The sequence below is a fragment of the Giraffa tippelskirchi genome, chromosome 1, assembly GCF_054371585.1.
Source record: "Giraffa tippelskirchi isolate mGirTip1 chromosome 1, T2T-mGirTip1v1.2.pri, whole genome shotgun sequence".
Classification (NCBI taxonomy): Eukaryota; Metazoa; Chordata; class Mammalia; order Artiodactyla; family Giraffidae; genus Giraffa; species Giraffa tippelskirchi.
Genome location: NC_137275.1, coordinates 199,935,428 through 199,954,546, shown reverse-complemented (window position 1 = coordinate 199,954,546; position 19,119 = coordinate 199,935,428). Strand labels below are relative to the sequence as shown.

At 37.5% G+C, this 19,119-nt stretch overlaps 1 protein-coding gene and 1 non-coding gene across 10 annotated transcripts in view; both read left to right on the top strand.

Annotated features, from left to right (window-relative positions):
- IARS1 (isoleucyl-tRNA synthetase 1) overlaps nucleotides 1–19,119 on the top strand; it is a 79,988-nt gene that overhangs the window by 2,325 nt on the left and 58,544 nt on the right. For 7 of the 9 annotated variants that reach the window (XM_081523592.1, XM_081523574.1, XM_081523550.1 and 4 more), the window contains exons 2-6: nucleotides 4,622–4,748; nucleotides 5,401–5,557; nucleotides 5,818–5,937; nucleotides 7,711–7,793; nucleotides 10,511–10,628. In XM_081523592.1, coding sequence (XP_081379718.1) covers nucleotides 4,630–4,748; nucleotides 5,401–5,557; nucleotides 5,818–5,937; nucleotides 7,711–7,793; nucleotides 10,511–10,628 — 597 coding nt within the window. In that variant the 5' untranslated portion in view covers nucleotides 4,622–4,629. Of the gene's footprint in view, nucleotides 1–2,806; nucleotides 2,964–4,621; nucleotides 4,749–5,400; nucleotides 5,558–5,817; nucleotides 5,938–7,710; nucleotides 7,794–10,510; nucleotides 10,629–19,119 lie in introns of all 9 variants that reach the window. The other 2 variants (XM_081523561.1, XM_081523568.1) reach the window with 1 other exon arrangement.
- On the top strand, nucleotides 1,536–1,668 carry LOC145521970 (small nucleolar RNA SNORA84). The gene has a single exon (XR_014065817.1). It is a non-coding gene; the product is annotated as a small nucleolar RNA SNORA84 (small nucleolar RNA).

The window sequence follows — 19,119 nt, the reverse complement described above, 5'->3', positions numbered from 1 at the left end:
GCAGCACGCCAGGCCTCCCTGTCCATCACCAACTCCGGAAGTCTACCCAAACCAATGCCCATCGAGTCGGTGATGCCATCCAGCCATCTCATCCTCTGTCATCGCTTTCTCCTCCTGCCCCCAATCCTTCACAGCGTTAGGATCTTTTCCAATGAGTCAACTCTTTGCATGAGGTGGCCAAAGTATTGGAGTTTCAGCTTCAACATCAGTCCTTCCAGTGACACCCAGGACTGATCTCCTTTAGGATGGACTGGTTGGATCTGCTTGCAGTCCCAGGGACTCTCAAGAGTCTTCTCCAACACCGCAGTTCAAAAGCATCAGTTCTTCGGCACTCAGCTTTCTTCACCGTTCAACTCTGACATCCATACATGACTACTGGAAAAACCATAGCCTTGACTAGACGCACCTTTGTTGGCAAAGTAACATCTCTGCTTTTAAATGTGCTGTCTAGGTTGGTCATAACTTCCTTCCAAGGAGTAAGCGTCTTTTAATTTCATGGCTTCAGTCACCATGTGCAGTGATTTTGGAGCCCAGAAAAATAAAGGCTGACACTGTTTCCACTGTTTCCCCATCTATTTCCCATGCAGTGATGGGACCAGATGCCATGATCTTAGTTTTTTGAATGTTGAGCTTTAAGCCAACTTTTTCACTCTCCTCTTTCACTTTCGTCAGGAGGCTCTTTAGTTCTTCTTCACTTTCTGCCATAAGGGTGGTGTCATCTGCATATCTGAGGTTATTCATGTTTCTCCCAGCAATCTTGATTCCAGCTTGTGCTTCCTCCAGCCCAGCGTTTCTCATGATATACTCTGCATATAAGCTAAATAAGCAGAGTGACAATATACAGCCTTGACATACTCCTTTTCCTATTTGAAACCAGTCTGTTGTTCCGTGTCCAGTTCTCACTGTTGCTTCCTGACCTGCATACAGGTTTCTCAAGAGACAGGTCAGATGGTCTGGTATTCCCATCTCTTGAAGAATTTTCCACAGTTTATTGTGATCCACACAGTCAAAGGCTTTGGAATAGTCAATAAAGCAGAAATAGATGTTTTTCTGGAACTCTCTTGCTTTTTCAGTGATCCAGCAGATGTTGGCAATTTGATCTCTGGTTCCTCTGCCTTTTCTAAAACCAGCTTGAACATCTGGAAGTTCACGGTTCACGTATTGGTGAAGCCTGGCTTGGAGAATTTTGAGCATTACTTTACTAGCGTGTGAGATGAGTGCAATTGTGCAGTAGTTTGAGCATTCTTTGGCATTGCCTTTCTTTGAAGTTGGAATGAAAAGATCATGAGATTTATTTTAAATATTTTTTGGTGTGCTTTTCCAAGATATGTTGAGGTAAACACAAGTAAAGGTCAAGGAGGGTATCTAGAAATTGCTGAATTGGATGTTGAGCTAAAGAGGTCAGAAGGAGTCATGGAATAGGGAAGATAGTGGAGGCCTTGAATTATAGTTAAAAGGAAGAAGAGATTGTTTCCCTGAGCATGACCTGGTAAGGTTAATCCCCCTCCTCTTTCTGCTCCGACTTTCACCCACAAGCCCTGTGGTTACTGGATGCTGTTGTGCAGGTACAGCTCTCCAGTGGATGTGAGGGGCTAGAGCAATCCTGTGATATATGCATGGGGGCTGTTTCTCCTCAGCAGCCGCCATAGCCCGGTCACTGATACATGACACTTCCTGGAATAGTCAGTGCCATTACATGGGGTCTTTGTATTTGGCCTAATAATGCAGTGGTTCTTAATCTTTGGGGATCTAGAAGCTCACTGGAAATTTTATAAAACTTTAAAGCCATCTTCACAGCCCCACATTCTGGGGCTTCCCAGGTGGTACTAGTAGTAAGTATGTATCCTACCTGCCAATGTAGGATACATAAGAGATGCAGGTTCAGTCTCTGGGTCAGGAAGATCCCCTGGAAGAGGGCATGGCAGCCCACTCCAGTATTCTTGCCTGGAGAATCCCATGGACAGAGGAGCCTGGCGGGCTACAGTCCATAGGGTCGCACAGAGTTGGGCATGACTAAAGCAACTTAGTACACACACACACATGCGAATGGCTTACTCTAATCAGAAAATAGATAGTTGAGTTAAATGGCACACATGTTCTTTCCTTATTTTTTTCCTATATAAAACTCAAAGGCACTCTCACGTCTCAAAAATGAATGAAAGAGGGACAAAAGGAGAAATACTGCTTGTAACAAACTTTAAAAACAACTTTTTCTGATGTTAAAAATATTAAACAGATCACTCATTTCCATGTGTGACTCAGACCTCTGTGGCATAATTCTCATTTTCTATAGATTTTCACTTATGTGCAAAATCAATATCCTTTTGACTTTTTATCCCTTGTCTTGGCTGCCAGGAAGCTCACAGTCATATCTTGAATCACTGTTGCTAATTGATTAGACCAAAGATCTGCATGATTTAAATTTTCCCTGATCTTGAATTTTCATATAATTTTAATTAGATTCCCTAATTTTATTTTTAATCAGTTTGTGTATTTGCCATTTCATGGTTAATCCTTTAGTTAGTTTCTTCACATTCTCTGTCAAATAAAATAGAATAAAAATGAGTTAACATAGTAAGGACTATATCTTTGAAATTCCATAATTTCTATCATTGCTTTATATACGTAGCTTTTTTTTTTTTTCATAAAAATTTTTTTTTGATGGCATAGTTCAGTTATGGTGCTTATGCTTTGATTTTTCAGAATTGGTTGACATATGTCAGTCTCTGTGCTTCTAGAGTCAATTATCTCAGATTGTTATTTGCATTCTTAAGGTTTTCCACCTTCTCTTTTTTCTCATTATTAGCGTTCCTGTCCCATTGTGATCTGATGTTGGCTTGGAAATCTGCTCACCAACCTTATTAGAATTATAAAGTGAGAATAAATAGGCTTTGAGGAGAAATAGGCTCAAGGATGCTCACCAGATAGTTAAACCACTAGATGGTTAAACCCAGACTGATCAGGTATTTGTGAATGAGGTTATTAACTTCTGAAAAAGACACTAAGACCTCTCACTAGGCACTAAATCAGAGAGGCATAGGGTTTGTCCTTTACAAAAATCATGAGTAAGCAGCACAATTGATAAAATGTAAAATTAAAATAATCTTGGAATTATTTGAATGTAATTCTCATCTTTTTAGCTTTAACGTTTTTTAAGGTTTTGCCTGTTTTCCTCAGAAAGATTAGGTTGATTCAGCAGAAGTGCTTTATGTCTTGTGAATGTAGGTAAGAATTTTTACCTACTTTGAGATTTATTTTTTCAGATTATTAATGAATTTTTAGTATCGTTAACAATTGGCACGATTTTCTTTTCTTTTAAGAAATGTGTTGTCTGCAATTACTAAATGTTATACTGTAGTTGAAGAATAAATGAGTGTGAATTGGACATAAATTTTGAAATTTAAAAGTACCATATGTTTTTACTTCATACCATATACAAAAATAACTCAAGATGGATCAGTGACCTAACTGTAAGAGCTAAAACGTCACAACCTTGTTGTCGGTAGTGATTTCTTAGATATGACACCAAAAGTTCAAGTAACAAAACCAGTAAATAAACTGAACTTCACCAAAATTAAGTGTTTGTGCAAAGAGTATACCATGAAGAAAATAAGAAACAAGCTATGGAATGGGAAAATTTTTTTGCAAATCTTGTAACTGATAAGGGACTTGTATCTGGAATGTATAAAGAATTCTTACAATTTAGCGGTAAAAAGATAGCCCAATTAAGCAGTAGGCAAAAGATGAATAGACATTTCTCCAAAGAAGGTATAAAATGACCAATACGCTCAGTATCACTAATCATTAGGGAAATGGAAATCAAAAGCACAGTGAGATACTACTTTATAGCACCTAGGATTTCATGTAATCCAAAGATGGACAATAAGGAGTGAGGATGTAGAAAAACTGGAATCTTATTCTCTGCTAGGAGAATGTAAAATGACACAGCAGCTTTGGAACAGATTTTGGCAGTTTCTCAAAAAGTTGAACACAGTTACCATAACCCAGCAGTTTCACTCCTAGGTATTTACCTAAGAGCTGAAAACAAAAGTGAAAACAATGCTAATGGCCATGAACTGAGGAATTAATAAAGAAAAAGTGTCATATCTGTAAAATGAATTATTATTCAGCCATAAAAGAAAAATGAAGTATGAGTATGTGTTACAACATGGATGAACCTTGAAAACGTAATTCTAATTAAAAGAAGCCAGACCCAGTAGTCTGTATATACATAATTTCGTTTATGTGAAATGTCCAAAATAGGAAAATCTAGAAAGGAGGCAGAACAGTCACCAGAAGTCTAGTGAAGAAGAGGATGGAGAATGACTGCTAATATTTATAGTTTTTTGGAAGGCTGAAGAGGGAGTAGTGATGAAAATGTTTTGGAATTAGAGAGTGATGCTGGTTGCACAGTCTTGTGAATATACTTTAAAAAGAAAAAGGCAAAAGTGAATTGTACACTTTAAAAGGGTGAACTTTATGGTATGTGAACTTTACCTTTAAAAAGTTTGAAGTACCATGTAGTATCATGGCTAGAGATAGGAACAGTCATTTTAATGTATGGTACTCTGTTATTCCTAGACTTCTCCTTTGAGAATAAAAAATTTGATTTCTTTTGCAGTGACAAAAATGGTTCAACAAGTTCCAGAAAATATCAATTTTCCTGCTGAAGAAGAGAAAATCTTGCAGTTTTGGTCTGACTTTAATTGTTTCCAGGAATGCTTAAAGCAATCAAAACATAGGCCAAAGTATGTGAATTTCTTTGGTAAAGGTATACTCTAAAAATAATCATTTCTCAGAATCTCCTACTTCTTTATATATCTCAGTAGTAGATATATGTTGAATGAATGAGTTCTTAATTACTAGGGATAGGTAGATTCAGTTTCTTAAAGAGGTCTTCCAAATACTTTATATGTCAAGTCTCTTCCTTTCCACTTTTCTTATTATCACCATCCTCATTTAAGCATTTAGACACGTAGTGTAGTAGCTTCCTATTGGGGTTCTTCCTACCTCTAGTCTTCATTCACCTAAAAACCAGTCTTTTCTTTAATTACTGTTTTTATCATGTGTCTCTTCTCCTCAAAAAAACCTTATAATAGGTGTTTGTTGCCCTATTTTACAGATGATCTAACTTAGGATCAGGATGAATAATTTCCTTTAGATCATAGAACTAATAAATGAAGATGGATGGTCTAATGCAGGTCTCTCCAAATGGTCATAATTAGCTTTTTTGAATGCAGGGCCTCCAGTAGATATCTAATCAGTTATGTCTGAGTTTCCTAGCCTCAAAGCTTTTCTTCTCCCCAAAGACTCCTCTGTTACAGGAGCTATCTATAGTAAAATGCTGTCTTAGTTTTTGCTGTCATTTTAAAGTAACAACAAATTTTTCTTATCTCTTAGATTTACCTTCTATGATGGGCCTCCTTTTGCAACTGGACTGCCTCACTATGGACATATACTTGCAGGGACAATTAAAGATATAGTTACAAGATATGCTCACCAGAGTGGGTTTCATGTTGACAGAAGATTTGGTTGGGATTGTCATGGTTTACCTGTGGTATGTTTGAGTCATTAGCCGAATTATGTTCTGATATTTTAAAATAAGCATTATATTTTCAATATATAACATGTTAAAATATAAATTTTTACTATAATCAGTTATTCTTCAATTTTATTTCTGTAATACTATGTACAGTTCATTTTCTCTGTAGATTTTCTGAGAACTTATTTTTTTAAATCCCTTTTATTTTCTAGCTTTGTTGAATTGCATTTATTTCATAGGGCAGGGATGTTAACAATCTTATTGCAAATTTTCAGGAATATGAAATTGATAAGACCTTGGGAATCAGAGGACCAGAGGATGTAGCCAAATTGGGGATTGCAGAGTATAACAGTCAGTGCCGAGCAATTGTGATGCGATACTCTACTGAATGGAAGGTATGGTTGGTTGTTTTAAGTAGAATTTTAAAAACAACTCTAGTTTTTAAAGGGGAGTTGAAATACTTTATGATCGTTTGTGCTTTTTATGACATGCACCCAAACTTGACTGTCCTGTTTAAAAGACTGTTTAGCTTCCATCTTCAACTTCATTACCTAAACTGTTAAGCTGAACCCTCTCTTTTCTGATTTCTATGTTCCTAATTGATCTTCCAAATTTAATCTCCTACCTACCCACAGTGTATGACAGGAATCATGCTGTCCTAGCAAACAGATTAACTTGAATGTTGCAATTTTAAAATTCAGATGTTAAAAATAATTCACATTTGAACTCATTGTTGTTATATTAGCTTGAGTCTCATCTTACCCACTGCTTTTCTAGTCATAGAGCTCCCACAGCTGATACATTTAAGTAATAATAACTGTCAAGTCTGGCAGAGCTCTTGTCTTCTCTTAATTCTGATGGGCTTAGAAACAAAGGTCTTCAACTCCCCCTTTCCTCCCTGCCTCTCAGATTGTTGTACAACTGTACAGATACCTATACAATTCAAAAACATGTCTGGCTTTTATTTTTTTCCATCTTCATAAACTTAGCACTTTTTTAAATTTGCTGTTCCTGCCAGTGGTATCAGTCTTCCAGACTTCAAATTTTAGTCATCATGACCTATTCAAATGTCAAATTCTATCAAGCCTTTCTTAATCTAGACATTTCTTTTCATTCCTACAGCCTAGTCTCTCAGCCACCACTGTCTTCATTTCTATAACAATCTAATAATTGGTCTCTTGCTCATGTTCTCTCCACTTAGCCTGCCAAGTTATTTCTCTCAAGACTGTTCATTGTGCTTTTTCTGCTCAAAACTTCTTTTCATTGTTTAATGAAATTTGATTTCACCAACCTAAAAATCAAAGCTCCTTAATTTTCTCCTAACCTAACTTTCTTTAATCTACCTTTATTGCCTGGTCACTAATAGGGGAAAGTCCTGATGATTATAATATGCATGTGGGGTTTTTTTTCCCCCAAAAAATAGTACAAGGAGCCTCTATACCAATCACCCACTTCCCAAAAGCTAACACCTTTAATAACTATGGTATAATTATTAAAATCAGGAAATTAACATTGATAGAATGTTATACACCTTTTCAGATTTAACCAGTTGTCCACTAATTCTTATTTCTGATGCAAGATCCAGTCTAAGAATACAGATTTCATTTAGTTGTCATATCTCTGCAGTCTCCTTCAATCTGGAACATTTCTTCAGTCTTTTGTCTACATGACCTTGTCACTTTTAAAGAATACAGAAATTCCCTCACTGTCTGATATTTGCTCTTGATTCAGTTTAGGTTATACTTTTTTGGCTAAAATGCCTAAGAAGTAACATCATGCCCTCTTAGTCTGTCATATCAGAAGGCACATGATGCTGATATGTCTCATTGGCGTTGTTAATGTTCACTAAGGTGATTCTGTCAAGTTTCTCCATTGTCAGGTTTCGGGTTTTCCATTGTAATTAGTAAGTACCCTGTTTCTTATCATACTGTGACTCATTAATTTTAGCAACCATTGATGATTCATGCCAGCAACAGTTAGATCTGCAGTATTTGACATTTGGTAGCTTTGGTAGACTTTTATGTGTTGTTTACCATATGGATTTACTTGAACCATTGATTGTTCTTCCAAAATCATCATATATAATGAAATAATAATTGCTATGTAATAACATGCCGTTGTCTAAAAACTCTAACATTCCTATTTTTTTGATATTCACATGTTTTAAGTCTACTATTACCAGACTTGGCCGATGGATTGACTTTGACAATGACTACAAAACTCTGTATCCACAATTCATGGAGTCTGTCTGGTAAGTTTATTTGACGGTATAAATATAATGACTGTTTTGTTGTATTAGTTAGTAGAGAGATGCTCTAGTATAAATCAGCATGTTTTGTAGTTACCTGAAATCTTTGGGACTGGATTTGTTTTTTCTTTGTTTTTAAAGACTTAATTTTGCTATGAACCTAAAAATGCTCTAAAAAGAGGAAGATAACAGAGATTTCCAATATACTTTGTGCCTCCACACATACAGAGCCTCCTCTGTTATCAACATCCCCCACCAGAGTGGTACTTTTGTTATAATTCATGAACCTATATTGACGGATCATAATCAACCGAAGTCCAGAGTTTCTATTAGGGTTCCCTCTTCTTGTACCTTCTTTGGATTTGGACAGATGTGTGATGACATACTTCCATAATTTTGGTATCATACAGAGTATATTCCCTAAAATTCTACAGTACTATTCATTCCGTCTACCCCTAAATTTATTTTTGAATTCAGTATATTTTAAATTCTAAGAACGTATTAATGATACTTGAATTTTTGATGTATACTTGAATTTTTTACTGAGAGAAATTATATATGCAGTCACTTTCCTAATAGATTCAAAATTAATTTTGCTTCCTTTAACTGTAAATAAGTATTGTTGCAATGCCAGTTTTGGTAGGTAATTTAACTTGAGCTTCCTACAGTAGTCTGAGAATCATTACATATCATTAGTCGGCAAATAATTATTATGGCTACAAAATGCCCTGTGTAAATAACTCAGACCTTGAGGAAGTCCTACTTTTGTTAAGTTATGTATAATTACAGGTGAGTTGCAAAGCTCTTTTATAGGATTCTTTTTTTTTTTGGCCCTGCACTGAAGTGCTTGTGCTTCTTGCTGTCTTCCTGTCTCCCTGATTACATTTCTATTAGTCAAGATCTGTTGCACATGCTTAGCACATGTCCTTTGAGGAGCTAGATATCTAGGGCAGTTCTCAGACCCTCTGACTCTAAGTACCCCTGTGGGTGCATCTCCAGACCCTTGTATCCAAGGGTGGAAGTTGATTAAATTCTCTGACAAGGCAGGAACTTTGGACAGAGGTTCTTCCTATTTCACTGACTAGCTGGAGTTCTCATGACTAGTGCATTCAGAAAAGCAGGGTTTCTGTTAAACATCTGAAAAAAGAAGGTATTCTTTATGCTCTAGATCAGCACTTAAGTATATTTAGCACTTAAATGTGGTTAGTATGACTGAGAAACTGAGTTTCTATTTTTAATAAATTTAAATGAGCACGTGTGGCTAGTGCTATCATAGTAGACAATGCAGTTTTACATCATACTTTTCTATTTATATTAAAACATACTTCAACCAGGGGAAAATCATTCAAAGCCTCTTAGTATTAGAATGTTAGTTATTCCTGAGAAACATGTTGGCATATGAATAAGGCACATAAACCTAGCATAATATAAAAATAATAGTAGGCGATACATTTAAAATGATAACGTTGATGATAGTTTAGTTTGAGTTGGTACTTTTGAGTATATGAAGTACTTCCATATCAATTTTCCCAGATGATTCAGAAAGTCTTGTGAATTGGGGTCAGACCCTGTTGGAGGTAAAGGCAAGTGATTGTGATTCGTCTGAGATCACTCAGTGAGTTATATGGCTCTTAGGCTTGAATCTGGATCTTAATGATATCAAATCTGACACTGTTCCTCTGGTCTCCTGTGAATGTACTTGAATCAGAGTATATAATTTAAAGTTTAAATTTGGGAAATTTGTTACAAGACACCAGGCTTTCAGACTTTATTCAAAGTCAAGGAATACCACGAAAATTTGTGCACAGTTTTGTCACAAAAATGTGTTTTAGCATATGGGAAAGAATTTAATTCATTTATTGTTCTGAGGACTTGGGAATCGAACAACAAAAATGAGGTAAATAAAGGCAGAATCAAGTAAGGATTCCCACCAAATGCATTCTTGTATCTCTCTGGGAAAGGTGACTAGTCACCACAGGATAACCTGGAATGGCTGTTTTGCAGTGTATTGGTGCACTTAGCTTAAAGCAACATGATTAAGTGTTTAATAAAAATTCTTGACTGACTATAGGAGAGACATCTGATCCTAATCCCAATTGTTTCTACTTAAGCCTTTGTAAAACTGTCCATTATAATGAAATTTAAGCAATACACCAGAAAAGTATGAAGAAAAACAGAAACCTCAAATCCCAACTGTAAGTTAATATGTTTGTGGAAACCTGTTTTTTTTAGCATCTCTAAAAATGTAAATATGTATACTGATATGTACAGTTTTACATAATTGGTACCTCATTATACAATTTGGTGTCAGTTGCTTTTCTCAGTCAGCATCAAGTCATGAGCAGCATCTTTCTGTGTCAACAGATACTAGCACTTTTTAATGTCTACGTTGTTGTTATTTAGTCACTAAGTGGTGTCTGACGCTTTTGCAACCCCGTAGACTATAGCCTGCCAGGCTCCTGCATCCATGGGATTCACCAGGCAAAAATACAGGAGTGGGTTATTGTTTCCCTCTCCAGATTTAATGTCTACATAATATCTCATTATACTGATCTCTTATAATTTACCAGCTATTCACCAGTTGAGAGACATTGTGTTTCTACTTCTTTGCCTGTCAGATACTCTACAAATGGAAACTAGACTAGCATAAATGTTTGTATTGGGGAAAACAGAATTTTGGTGACATAATTGTTGAAAAATTTTTTCTCTTTACTTGCCAGGTGGATCTTCAAACAACTCTATGATAAAGGCTTTGTTTATAGAGGTGTGAAAGTCATGCCCTTCTCCACTGCGTGCAATACTCCACTTTCCAACTTTGAATCTCACCAGAATTATAAGGTATGTGAGATGACATTGGGCATTAAGTTATGTAATCAGAAGTTAAATGGTTGTGATGATCATGGTAACTTAGTTCCAGGGTGGAACGTTAAGCCTGGGGAGTGATGTAAATGATGTCTTAATGTGATGTGTGCACATGTGCTCTTAGTTCTGTCTAACTCTTTGCGACCTCATGGACTGTGGCCCGCCAGGCTCCTCTGTTCATGGAATCTTCCAGGCAAGGATGTTGGAGTGGGTTGCCATTTCCTTCTCCAGGGGATCTTCCCAACCCAGGGATCAAACCCATGTCTCTTGCTTCTCCTGCACTGGCAGGCAGTTCTTTACGAACTGAGCCACCGGGGAAGCTCTCGGCTGGTCTTAATAGATAGATTTTGATTCATAGATTTTGCTTATTTTAACCATATTTTTATGCCTCTCTTTGTTAAATAAGTCCAGCTCTGCTCTATTTTCCTCAAGTCACTGTTTCATAAGGCTTATTGCTTAGGATTATTTTATGCCTCGTCTAAGACCTTGTAATATCATTTATTTGATAAAAGTATTTGGAAGAAAATCTGATCTGCAATTGGTGATGTGTTATGATGTTTTCTTTGATGAATGAAATAACTTGCTGTCTTTGGTATAAGAATTTAAACATGTCTGATATTTACACAGTGTACTTCGTTCAGTCATTCGGTCGTGTCCGACTCTGCAACGTCAAGGACTGCAGCACGCCAGCCTTCCCTGTCCTTCACCATTTCCCAGAGCTTGCTCAAATTCATGTCCATTGAGTCAGTGATGCCATCCAGCCATCTTGTTCTCTGTCGTCCCCTGCTCTTCCTGCCCTCAATCTTTCCCAGCCTTAGGGTCTTTTCTGCTGAGTCCGCTCTTTGCATCAGGTGGCCAAAGTATTGGAGCTTCAGCTTCAGCATCAGTCCTTCAAGTGAATATTCAGGATTGATTTCCTTTAGGATTGACTGGTTTGATCTCTTTGCAGTCCAGGGGACTCAGTGTTCTGCTTTACCTTATCTAGAGAGATGGTAAAGACTGTAAGTCTTTAGAAATAAGAAGTATCTGTTCTCATGTGTTTGTATTCAAGTGGTGATTTTATTTCTGATATTTAACCCTCTTTGTTTTTAAAGGACATTGATTTGTTCAGAATTCTTATTTCATGGCTTAGGTTTGGAAATTATTAAAACTTGCACTTCAGATGCATTTTCCATCTTAGATAATGCTTTCAGCATCTCATTAGATTGTTCATAGGGACTCCTGTTATTGTATTTTTTTAATAAAATATATTAAGCACATAAAAATGTAGAGATAATATAATAACTGTTGAGTACCAAAGACTTAAACTTTGTCAGATATGAATATATTGCTGTATTTGCTTCCTTTTAAAAACACTTTAATGTGAAGAATTTCAAGCATGCACCAAAGTAGACAATAATTAGCTAACTCTCTTTTGCCTATCATGTATCCCCAACAATCTCTACAGCCAGTCCTGCCCCATCTGCACACTTCACTTATTTCTCCCAGATGCTGTTTCAAAAGCAAATTATAGACATGTCATTTTATTGATAAGTAAAACATGTACCTTTAATAAATTAATCTTTCTTTAACGTTCAGTTCAGTCGCTCAGTCATGTCCTACTCTTTGCAACCCCATGAATTGCAGCACACCAGGCCTCTCTGTCCATCACCAACTCCCGGAGTCTACCCAAACCCATGTCCATCGAGTCAGTGATGCCATCCAGCCATCTCATCCTCTGTCGCCCCCTTCTCCTCCTGCCCCCAATCCTGCCCAGCATTAGGGTCTTTTCCAATGAGTCAACTCTTCGCATGAGGTGGCCAAAGTATTGGAATTTCACCTTCAACATCAGTCCTTCCAATGAACACCCAGGATTGATCTCCTTAAGGATGGACTGGTTGGATCTCCTTGCAGTCCCAGTGACTCTCAAGAGACTTCTCCAACACCACAGTTCAAAAGCATCAATACTGCGGTGCTCAGCCTTCTTCACCGTCCAACTCTCACATCCATACATGACCACTGGAAAAACCAGAGCCTTGACTAGACGGACTTTTGTTGGCAAAATAATGTCTCTGCTTTTAAATATGCTATCTAGGTTGGCCATAACCTTCCTTCCAAGGAGTAAGCGTCTTTTAATTTCGTGGCTGCAATCACCATCAGCAGTGATTTTGGAGCCCAAAAAAATAAAATCTGACACTGTTTCCACTGTTTCCCCATCCATTTGCCATGAAGTGATGGGACCAGATGCCATGATCTTAGTTTTCTAAACGTTGAGCTTTAAGCCAACCTTTTCCCTCTCCTCTTTCACTTTCATCAAGAGGCTCTTTAGTTCTTCTTCACTTTCTGCCATAAGGGTAGTGTCATCTGCGTATCTGAGGTTATTGATATTTCTCCTGGCAATCTTGATTCCAGCTTGTGTTTCTTCCAGCCCAGTGTTTCTCATGATGTACTCTGCATATAAGTTAAATAAGCAGGATGACAATATACAGCCTTGACGTACTCCTTTTCCTGTTTCGAACCAGTCTGTTGTTCTATGTCCAGTTCTAACTGTTGCTTCCTGACCTGCATACAGGTTTCTCAAGAGACAGGTCAGATGCTGTGGTATTCCCATCTCTTTCAGAATTTTCAACGGTTGATTGTGATCCACACTGTCAAAGGCTTTGGCATAGTCAATAAAGCAGAAATAAATGTTTTTCTGGAACTCTCTTGCTTTTTCGATAATCCAGTGGATATTGGCAATTTGATCTCTGGTTCCTCTGCCTTTTCTAAAACCAGCTTGAACATCTGGAAGTTCACAGTTCACGTATTGCTGAAGCCTGGCTTGGAGAATTTTGAGCATTACTTTACTAGCATGTGAGATGAGTGCAATTGTGCAGTAGTTTGAGCATTCTTTGGCACTGCCTTTCTTTGGGATTGGAATGAAAACTGACCTTTTCCAGTCCTGTGGCCACTGCTGAGTGTTACAAATTTGCTGGCATATTGAGTGCAGCACTTTCACAGCATCATCTTTCTGGATTTGAAATAGCTCAACTGGAATTCCATCACCTCCACTAGCTTTGTTTGTAGTGATGCTTTCTAAGGCCCACTTGACTTCACATTCCAGGATGTCTGGCTCTAGGTGAGGGATCACACCATCGTGATTATCTGGGTTGTGAAGATCTTTTTTGTACAGTTCTTCTGTGTATTCTTGCTACCTCTTCTTAATATCTTCTGCTTCTGTTATGTCCATACCATTTCTGTCCTTTATCGAGCCTATCTTTGCATGAAATGTTCCCTTGGTATTTCTAATTTTCTTGAAGAGATCTCTAGTCTTTCCCAATCTGTTTTTTTCATCTATTTCTTTGCATTGATCACTGAGGAAGCCTTTCTTATCTCTCCTTGCTATTCTTTGGAACTCTGCATTCAGATGGGAATATCTTTCCTTTTCTCCTTTGCTTTTCGCTTCTCTTCTCTTCCCAGCTCTCTGTAAGGCCTCCTCAGACAGCCATTTTGCTTTTTTGCATTTCTTTTCCGTGGGGATTTTCTTGATCCCTGTCTCCTGTACAATGTCACGAACCTCTGTCCATAGTTCATCAGGCACTTTGTCTATCATATCTAGTCCCTTAAATCTATTTGTCACTACCATAGTACTATTGTCACACCTTAAAAAGTCATCTTCAATCATTTTTAATATTCTTAATGTTAAATATTCTGTAATTGTTTAACTGCTGGATATCATCAGTGTTCACATTTCTATTTGTCTCATAAATAGCATCTTTTTCCCCTAAGGTTATTTCTAGTTGTTTTTCAATCCAGACCTAAGAAAAGTTCATATTCAGTAATAGTTGCCTCTTAGATCTTTTTTAATGTGTAGGTCTCCATTTCTGTTTTTGTGTTTTTCTTTTGCTTCCCCCCCGCCCTGCCCGCCCCCACGTTTTGCAAATCGTTGGGAAACAGGTTTTGCTTTGTAGAGTTTCCCATAATCTAAGTTTTAATGATTACAACTTCATAATCTGATTTAACATTTTCTCTGTCCTGTGCATTTTATAGGTATAAGTACTTTGTTTCTGGGTTGGTTTTTTTCTTTGACCCTATATAATAGAGGTCAGTATTTGTTATTTTTATACATTGGGGAATTCCCTGGCAATCCAGTGGTTATGACTCTTGAGCTTTCACTGCCAGGGGCACAGGTTTTGTCCCTGGTCTTGGAACTAAGATCCTGCAAGCCCTGTGGCATGGCCAAAAGAATTAAAAATAAATTTGCTTGACTAAATGCATCTATTTTTTTCAAATACATCAAATATCACAGATAACAGTTGATTAGTTTTATCTGTTTCTGTACTTTGAAGAAATGGGAAGATATATTAAGTATTCTTTTCTTTCTGGCTTTTCTCACTCAGCATTGCTTGTGATAGTCATCCATGTTTTGTAGAGTTATGGATGTTTTGTTCCAATTACTGTGTAGGTAAATACACCACAGTTTATTTATTTACACCACCTTTCTCTTTTCCGTTTTCTTTCTTTACATCCTGATAGGTAACCACTATGCTGAATTTGAGGTTTCTTAATTATGCATATTTTTATGTTTTTACTATGTACTTAAGTATTCATTAACAGTATATACTGTTTTTATATATGTTTTTGATAGTATCATCCATTGTACTTATTCTGAACCTTGCCTTTTAAACTAAATATTATGTTTTGAAATTCCTTCTCATTTATACATCTAGCTTTAAGTTTAATTTTAACTGCTGTTTAGCAGTGGATGAGATGGTTGGATAGCATCACTGACTCAATGGACGTGAACTTGGGCAAACTTTAACAGAGGAGGCAGGGAGGCCTGATGTGCTACAGTCCATGGAATCACGAAGAGTTGGACATAAGTTATTGAATGAACAGCAATATAGCAGTGGTCCCCAGCCTTTGGGAGCCAGGGACTAGTTTTGTGAAACACAGTTTTTCCACAGACCAAGTAAGGATATGGTTTGGGGATGATTCAAGCACATTACATTTATTGTGCACATTATTTCTGTTATGATTACATCACCTTTAGTTTCTAGCTTATTTAACTTATATGCAGAGTACATCATGCAAAATGCCAGGCTAGATGACGTACAAACTGGAATCAAGATTGCCTGGGGAAATATCAGTAACCTCAGATATGCAGTTGACACCACCCTTATGGCAAAAACCAAAGAAGAACTAAAGAGCCTCTTGATGAAAGTTCAGTTCAGTCGCTCAGTTGTGTCCAACTGTTTGCAACCCCATGAACCTCAGCATGCCAGGCCTCCCTGTCCATCACCAACTGCTAGACTCTCCCCAAACCCATGTCCATTGAGTCGGTGATGCCATCAAACCATCTCATCCTCTGTCATCCCCTTCTCCTCCTGCCCTCAATCTTTCCCAGCATCAGGTTCTTTTCAAATGAGCCAGCTCTTCGCATCAGGTGGCCAAAATATTGCAGTTTCAGCTTCAACATCAGTCCTTCCAAAGAACACCCAGGGCCGATCCGCTTTAGGATGGACTGGTTGGATCTTCTTGCAGTTGAAGGGACTCAAGAGTCTTCTCCAACACCACAGTTCAAAAGCATCAATTCGTAGGCACTCAGCTTTCTTTATAGTCCAACTCTCACATCCATACATGACTACTGGAAAAACCATAGCCTTGAATAGATGGACCTTTGTTGACAAAGTAATGTCTCTGCTTTTAAATATGCTGTCTAGGGACTCCCCCGGTGGTCCAGTGGTTAAGACTTTGCCTTCCAATGCAGGAAGTGCCTGGTTCGATCCCTGGTCGAGGAGCTAAGATCCCACATGCCTTGCAGCCAGAAAACCAAAAACATAAAACAGAAACAATATCGTAACAAATTCAATAAAGTTCAAAAAAAAAATAAATAAATATGCTGTCTAGGTTGGTCATAGCTTTCCTTCCAAGGAGTAAGCATCTTTTAATTTCATGGCTGCAATCACCATCTGCAGTGATTTTGGAGCCCCAAAAAATAAAGTCAGCCACTGTTTCCACTGTTTCCCCATCTATTTGCCATGAAGTGATGGGACTGGATGCCCTCATCTTAGTTTTCTGAATATTGAGCTTTAAGGCAACTTTGAAAGTGAAAGAGGAGAGTGATGTGAGAGTTGGACTATAAAGAAAGCTGAGTGCTGAAGAATTGATGCTTTTGAACTTTGGTGTTGAAGACTCTTGAGAGTCCTTTGGACTGCAAGAGATCCAACCAGTCCATCCTAAAGGAAATCAGTCCTGAATATTTATTGGAAGGACTGATGCTGAAGCTCAAGCTCCAATACTTTGGCCACCTGATGTGAAGAGCTAACTCATTTGTAAAGACCCTGATGCTGGGAAAGATTGAAGGCAGGAGGAGAAGGGGACGACAGAGGATGAGATGGTTGGATGGCATCACTGACACGATGGACATGAGTTTGAGTAGGCTCCGGGAGTTGGTGATGGACAGGGAAGCCTGATATGCTGGAGTCCATGGGGTCGCAGAGAGTCGGATCTGACTGACTGACTGAACTGATTACATCACCTCCACCTCAGACCATCAGGGATTAGATCCCAGAGGTTGGGGACCCCTGCTGTATGTGTGTGTGTTCATTCGTCTCCAACTCTGTGACTCCATGGATTGTAGCCCACCAGGCTCCTCCGTCTGGAATTTTCTGGCAAGAATACTGGAGTAGGTTGCCATTTTCTCCTCCAGGGAATCTTATGAACCCAGGATTTGGACCCAGGGATCAAACCCCTGTCTCTTACATCTCCTGGATCCTTTCATATAACAAATAGGTTACAATTTATCTATTCATTCTTTTGATAGATATTTGAATTGTTCAGAGGGCATAGGGTTTTGTTTTTTTTTTTCAAATGGTAACAGCTTTGCTCAAAACATTTTGTAATACAAATCCTTGTGTACTGTGCTGGAATTTTCTTTGGTAACTAAATTTTTACATGTTAGTTTCCTATAGTAGTTTGGTCCTAGAATTTTCAAAGTTTATACTCATCTATAAGTAAATAGATACATTTTCTTATTGGGAAAGAGCAAGCTGTAGGGAAGTAAATTGAGTTAACGAAGAAAATCCTTCCAAACTTCCAAAAGATAACTGAGCATACACACACAAACTAAATGATGGTATACAAAAATACTTGTTTTTTATATTTTAGTTAAAAAAACTTAATTTTTAGTTTCTAGAATTCTGGTTGATGTGATTATTTTTGAAGCTTATGCTCATTGTGGAAAATTTAGAAGCCATAGAAGATATTAAGAAGAAGGTGAAAATTATAATCCCAGTACCCAAAGGAAATCACTATTAATGTTTTATTTTAGGTTTCCCTTTAGTGGCTTTTTTTAAGTTTTTTATGTTCATTACTATACATATTAAAATTAATATTTTTACACCTTAGTACCTATTTCCTGGCATAATAAGACAGCATTTTTTTTGCTCTTCCATTTCTTTGCTCTATTCCATATACTTGTACAAAATGAATATATATTTGAAGCCAACACCCTGATAAAGTTAAAAAGGAGCCTTGTCAATTAATCTATCAAAATCTGTCCCTTCTCATGGTCTCTTCAGTTTAGTATGTATCACCCTACTCCTTTATAGTTACTACTGTCCTCATTCCAACTTCATTGTTCACTGATTCTCTACTAAATATAAGTACAATTGTACAGTTTGTTCTTTTTTGTCTGTCTGACTTCTCTTGCTCAAGATTGTCTTTCTGGAAGTCATCCATATTGTGTGTAGTTGTAGATCATTGTAGTTACTGCCAAGTATTTAAATTATCTATTCTAATGGTTAAATTTATTTATTTGTTTGGTTGTGTCAGGTCTTAGTTGTGGCATGTGAGGTCTTTCATTAAGGCTCACAAGCTCCCTAGTTGTGGCACACGGGCTTCAGTAGTTGCCAAGTGGGCTTAGTTGTTTCATGACGTGGGTTCTTAGTTCCTGACCGGGGATTGAATGTGCTTCCCTGGCATTGCATGACAGAGTCTTAGCCACTGGACCACCAGAGAAGTCCCTATCCCTTCTAATGTTGATTGCCATTTGGGTAATATCTAGTTATTGGCTGTTAATGAATATTCTAGAGCTTGAGTTTGGGGGGGTATGTATATACATTTCTGTTGCTTACATTCCCAGGAGTGGAGTTATTGATATACTTACATAAGATATATAAGTATAAAATATACTTACATTTAGCTCTAATACTCGAGTTGGCAAACTATGTAAAGGGCCAGATAGTAATTACTTTAGACTTTGTAAGCCACATGGTCTGTCAGTCCTGTCAAAACCATTCTTAGCTCTTGGGCTGTACAAAAAACTGGTAATGGCCAGATTTGGCTCAAGGACCATGGTTCATGGTCTCCCACTCTTAACAGACTTTTCCAAAGGGGTTATACTGATTTATACCTCCACTAGACTGTTACAATTACACTGCATCCTTACCAACACTTAGTATTTTCTTTTTTTTTTTGCTTTGGTCATGCTCTAATTGTGTACTAA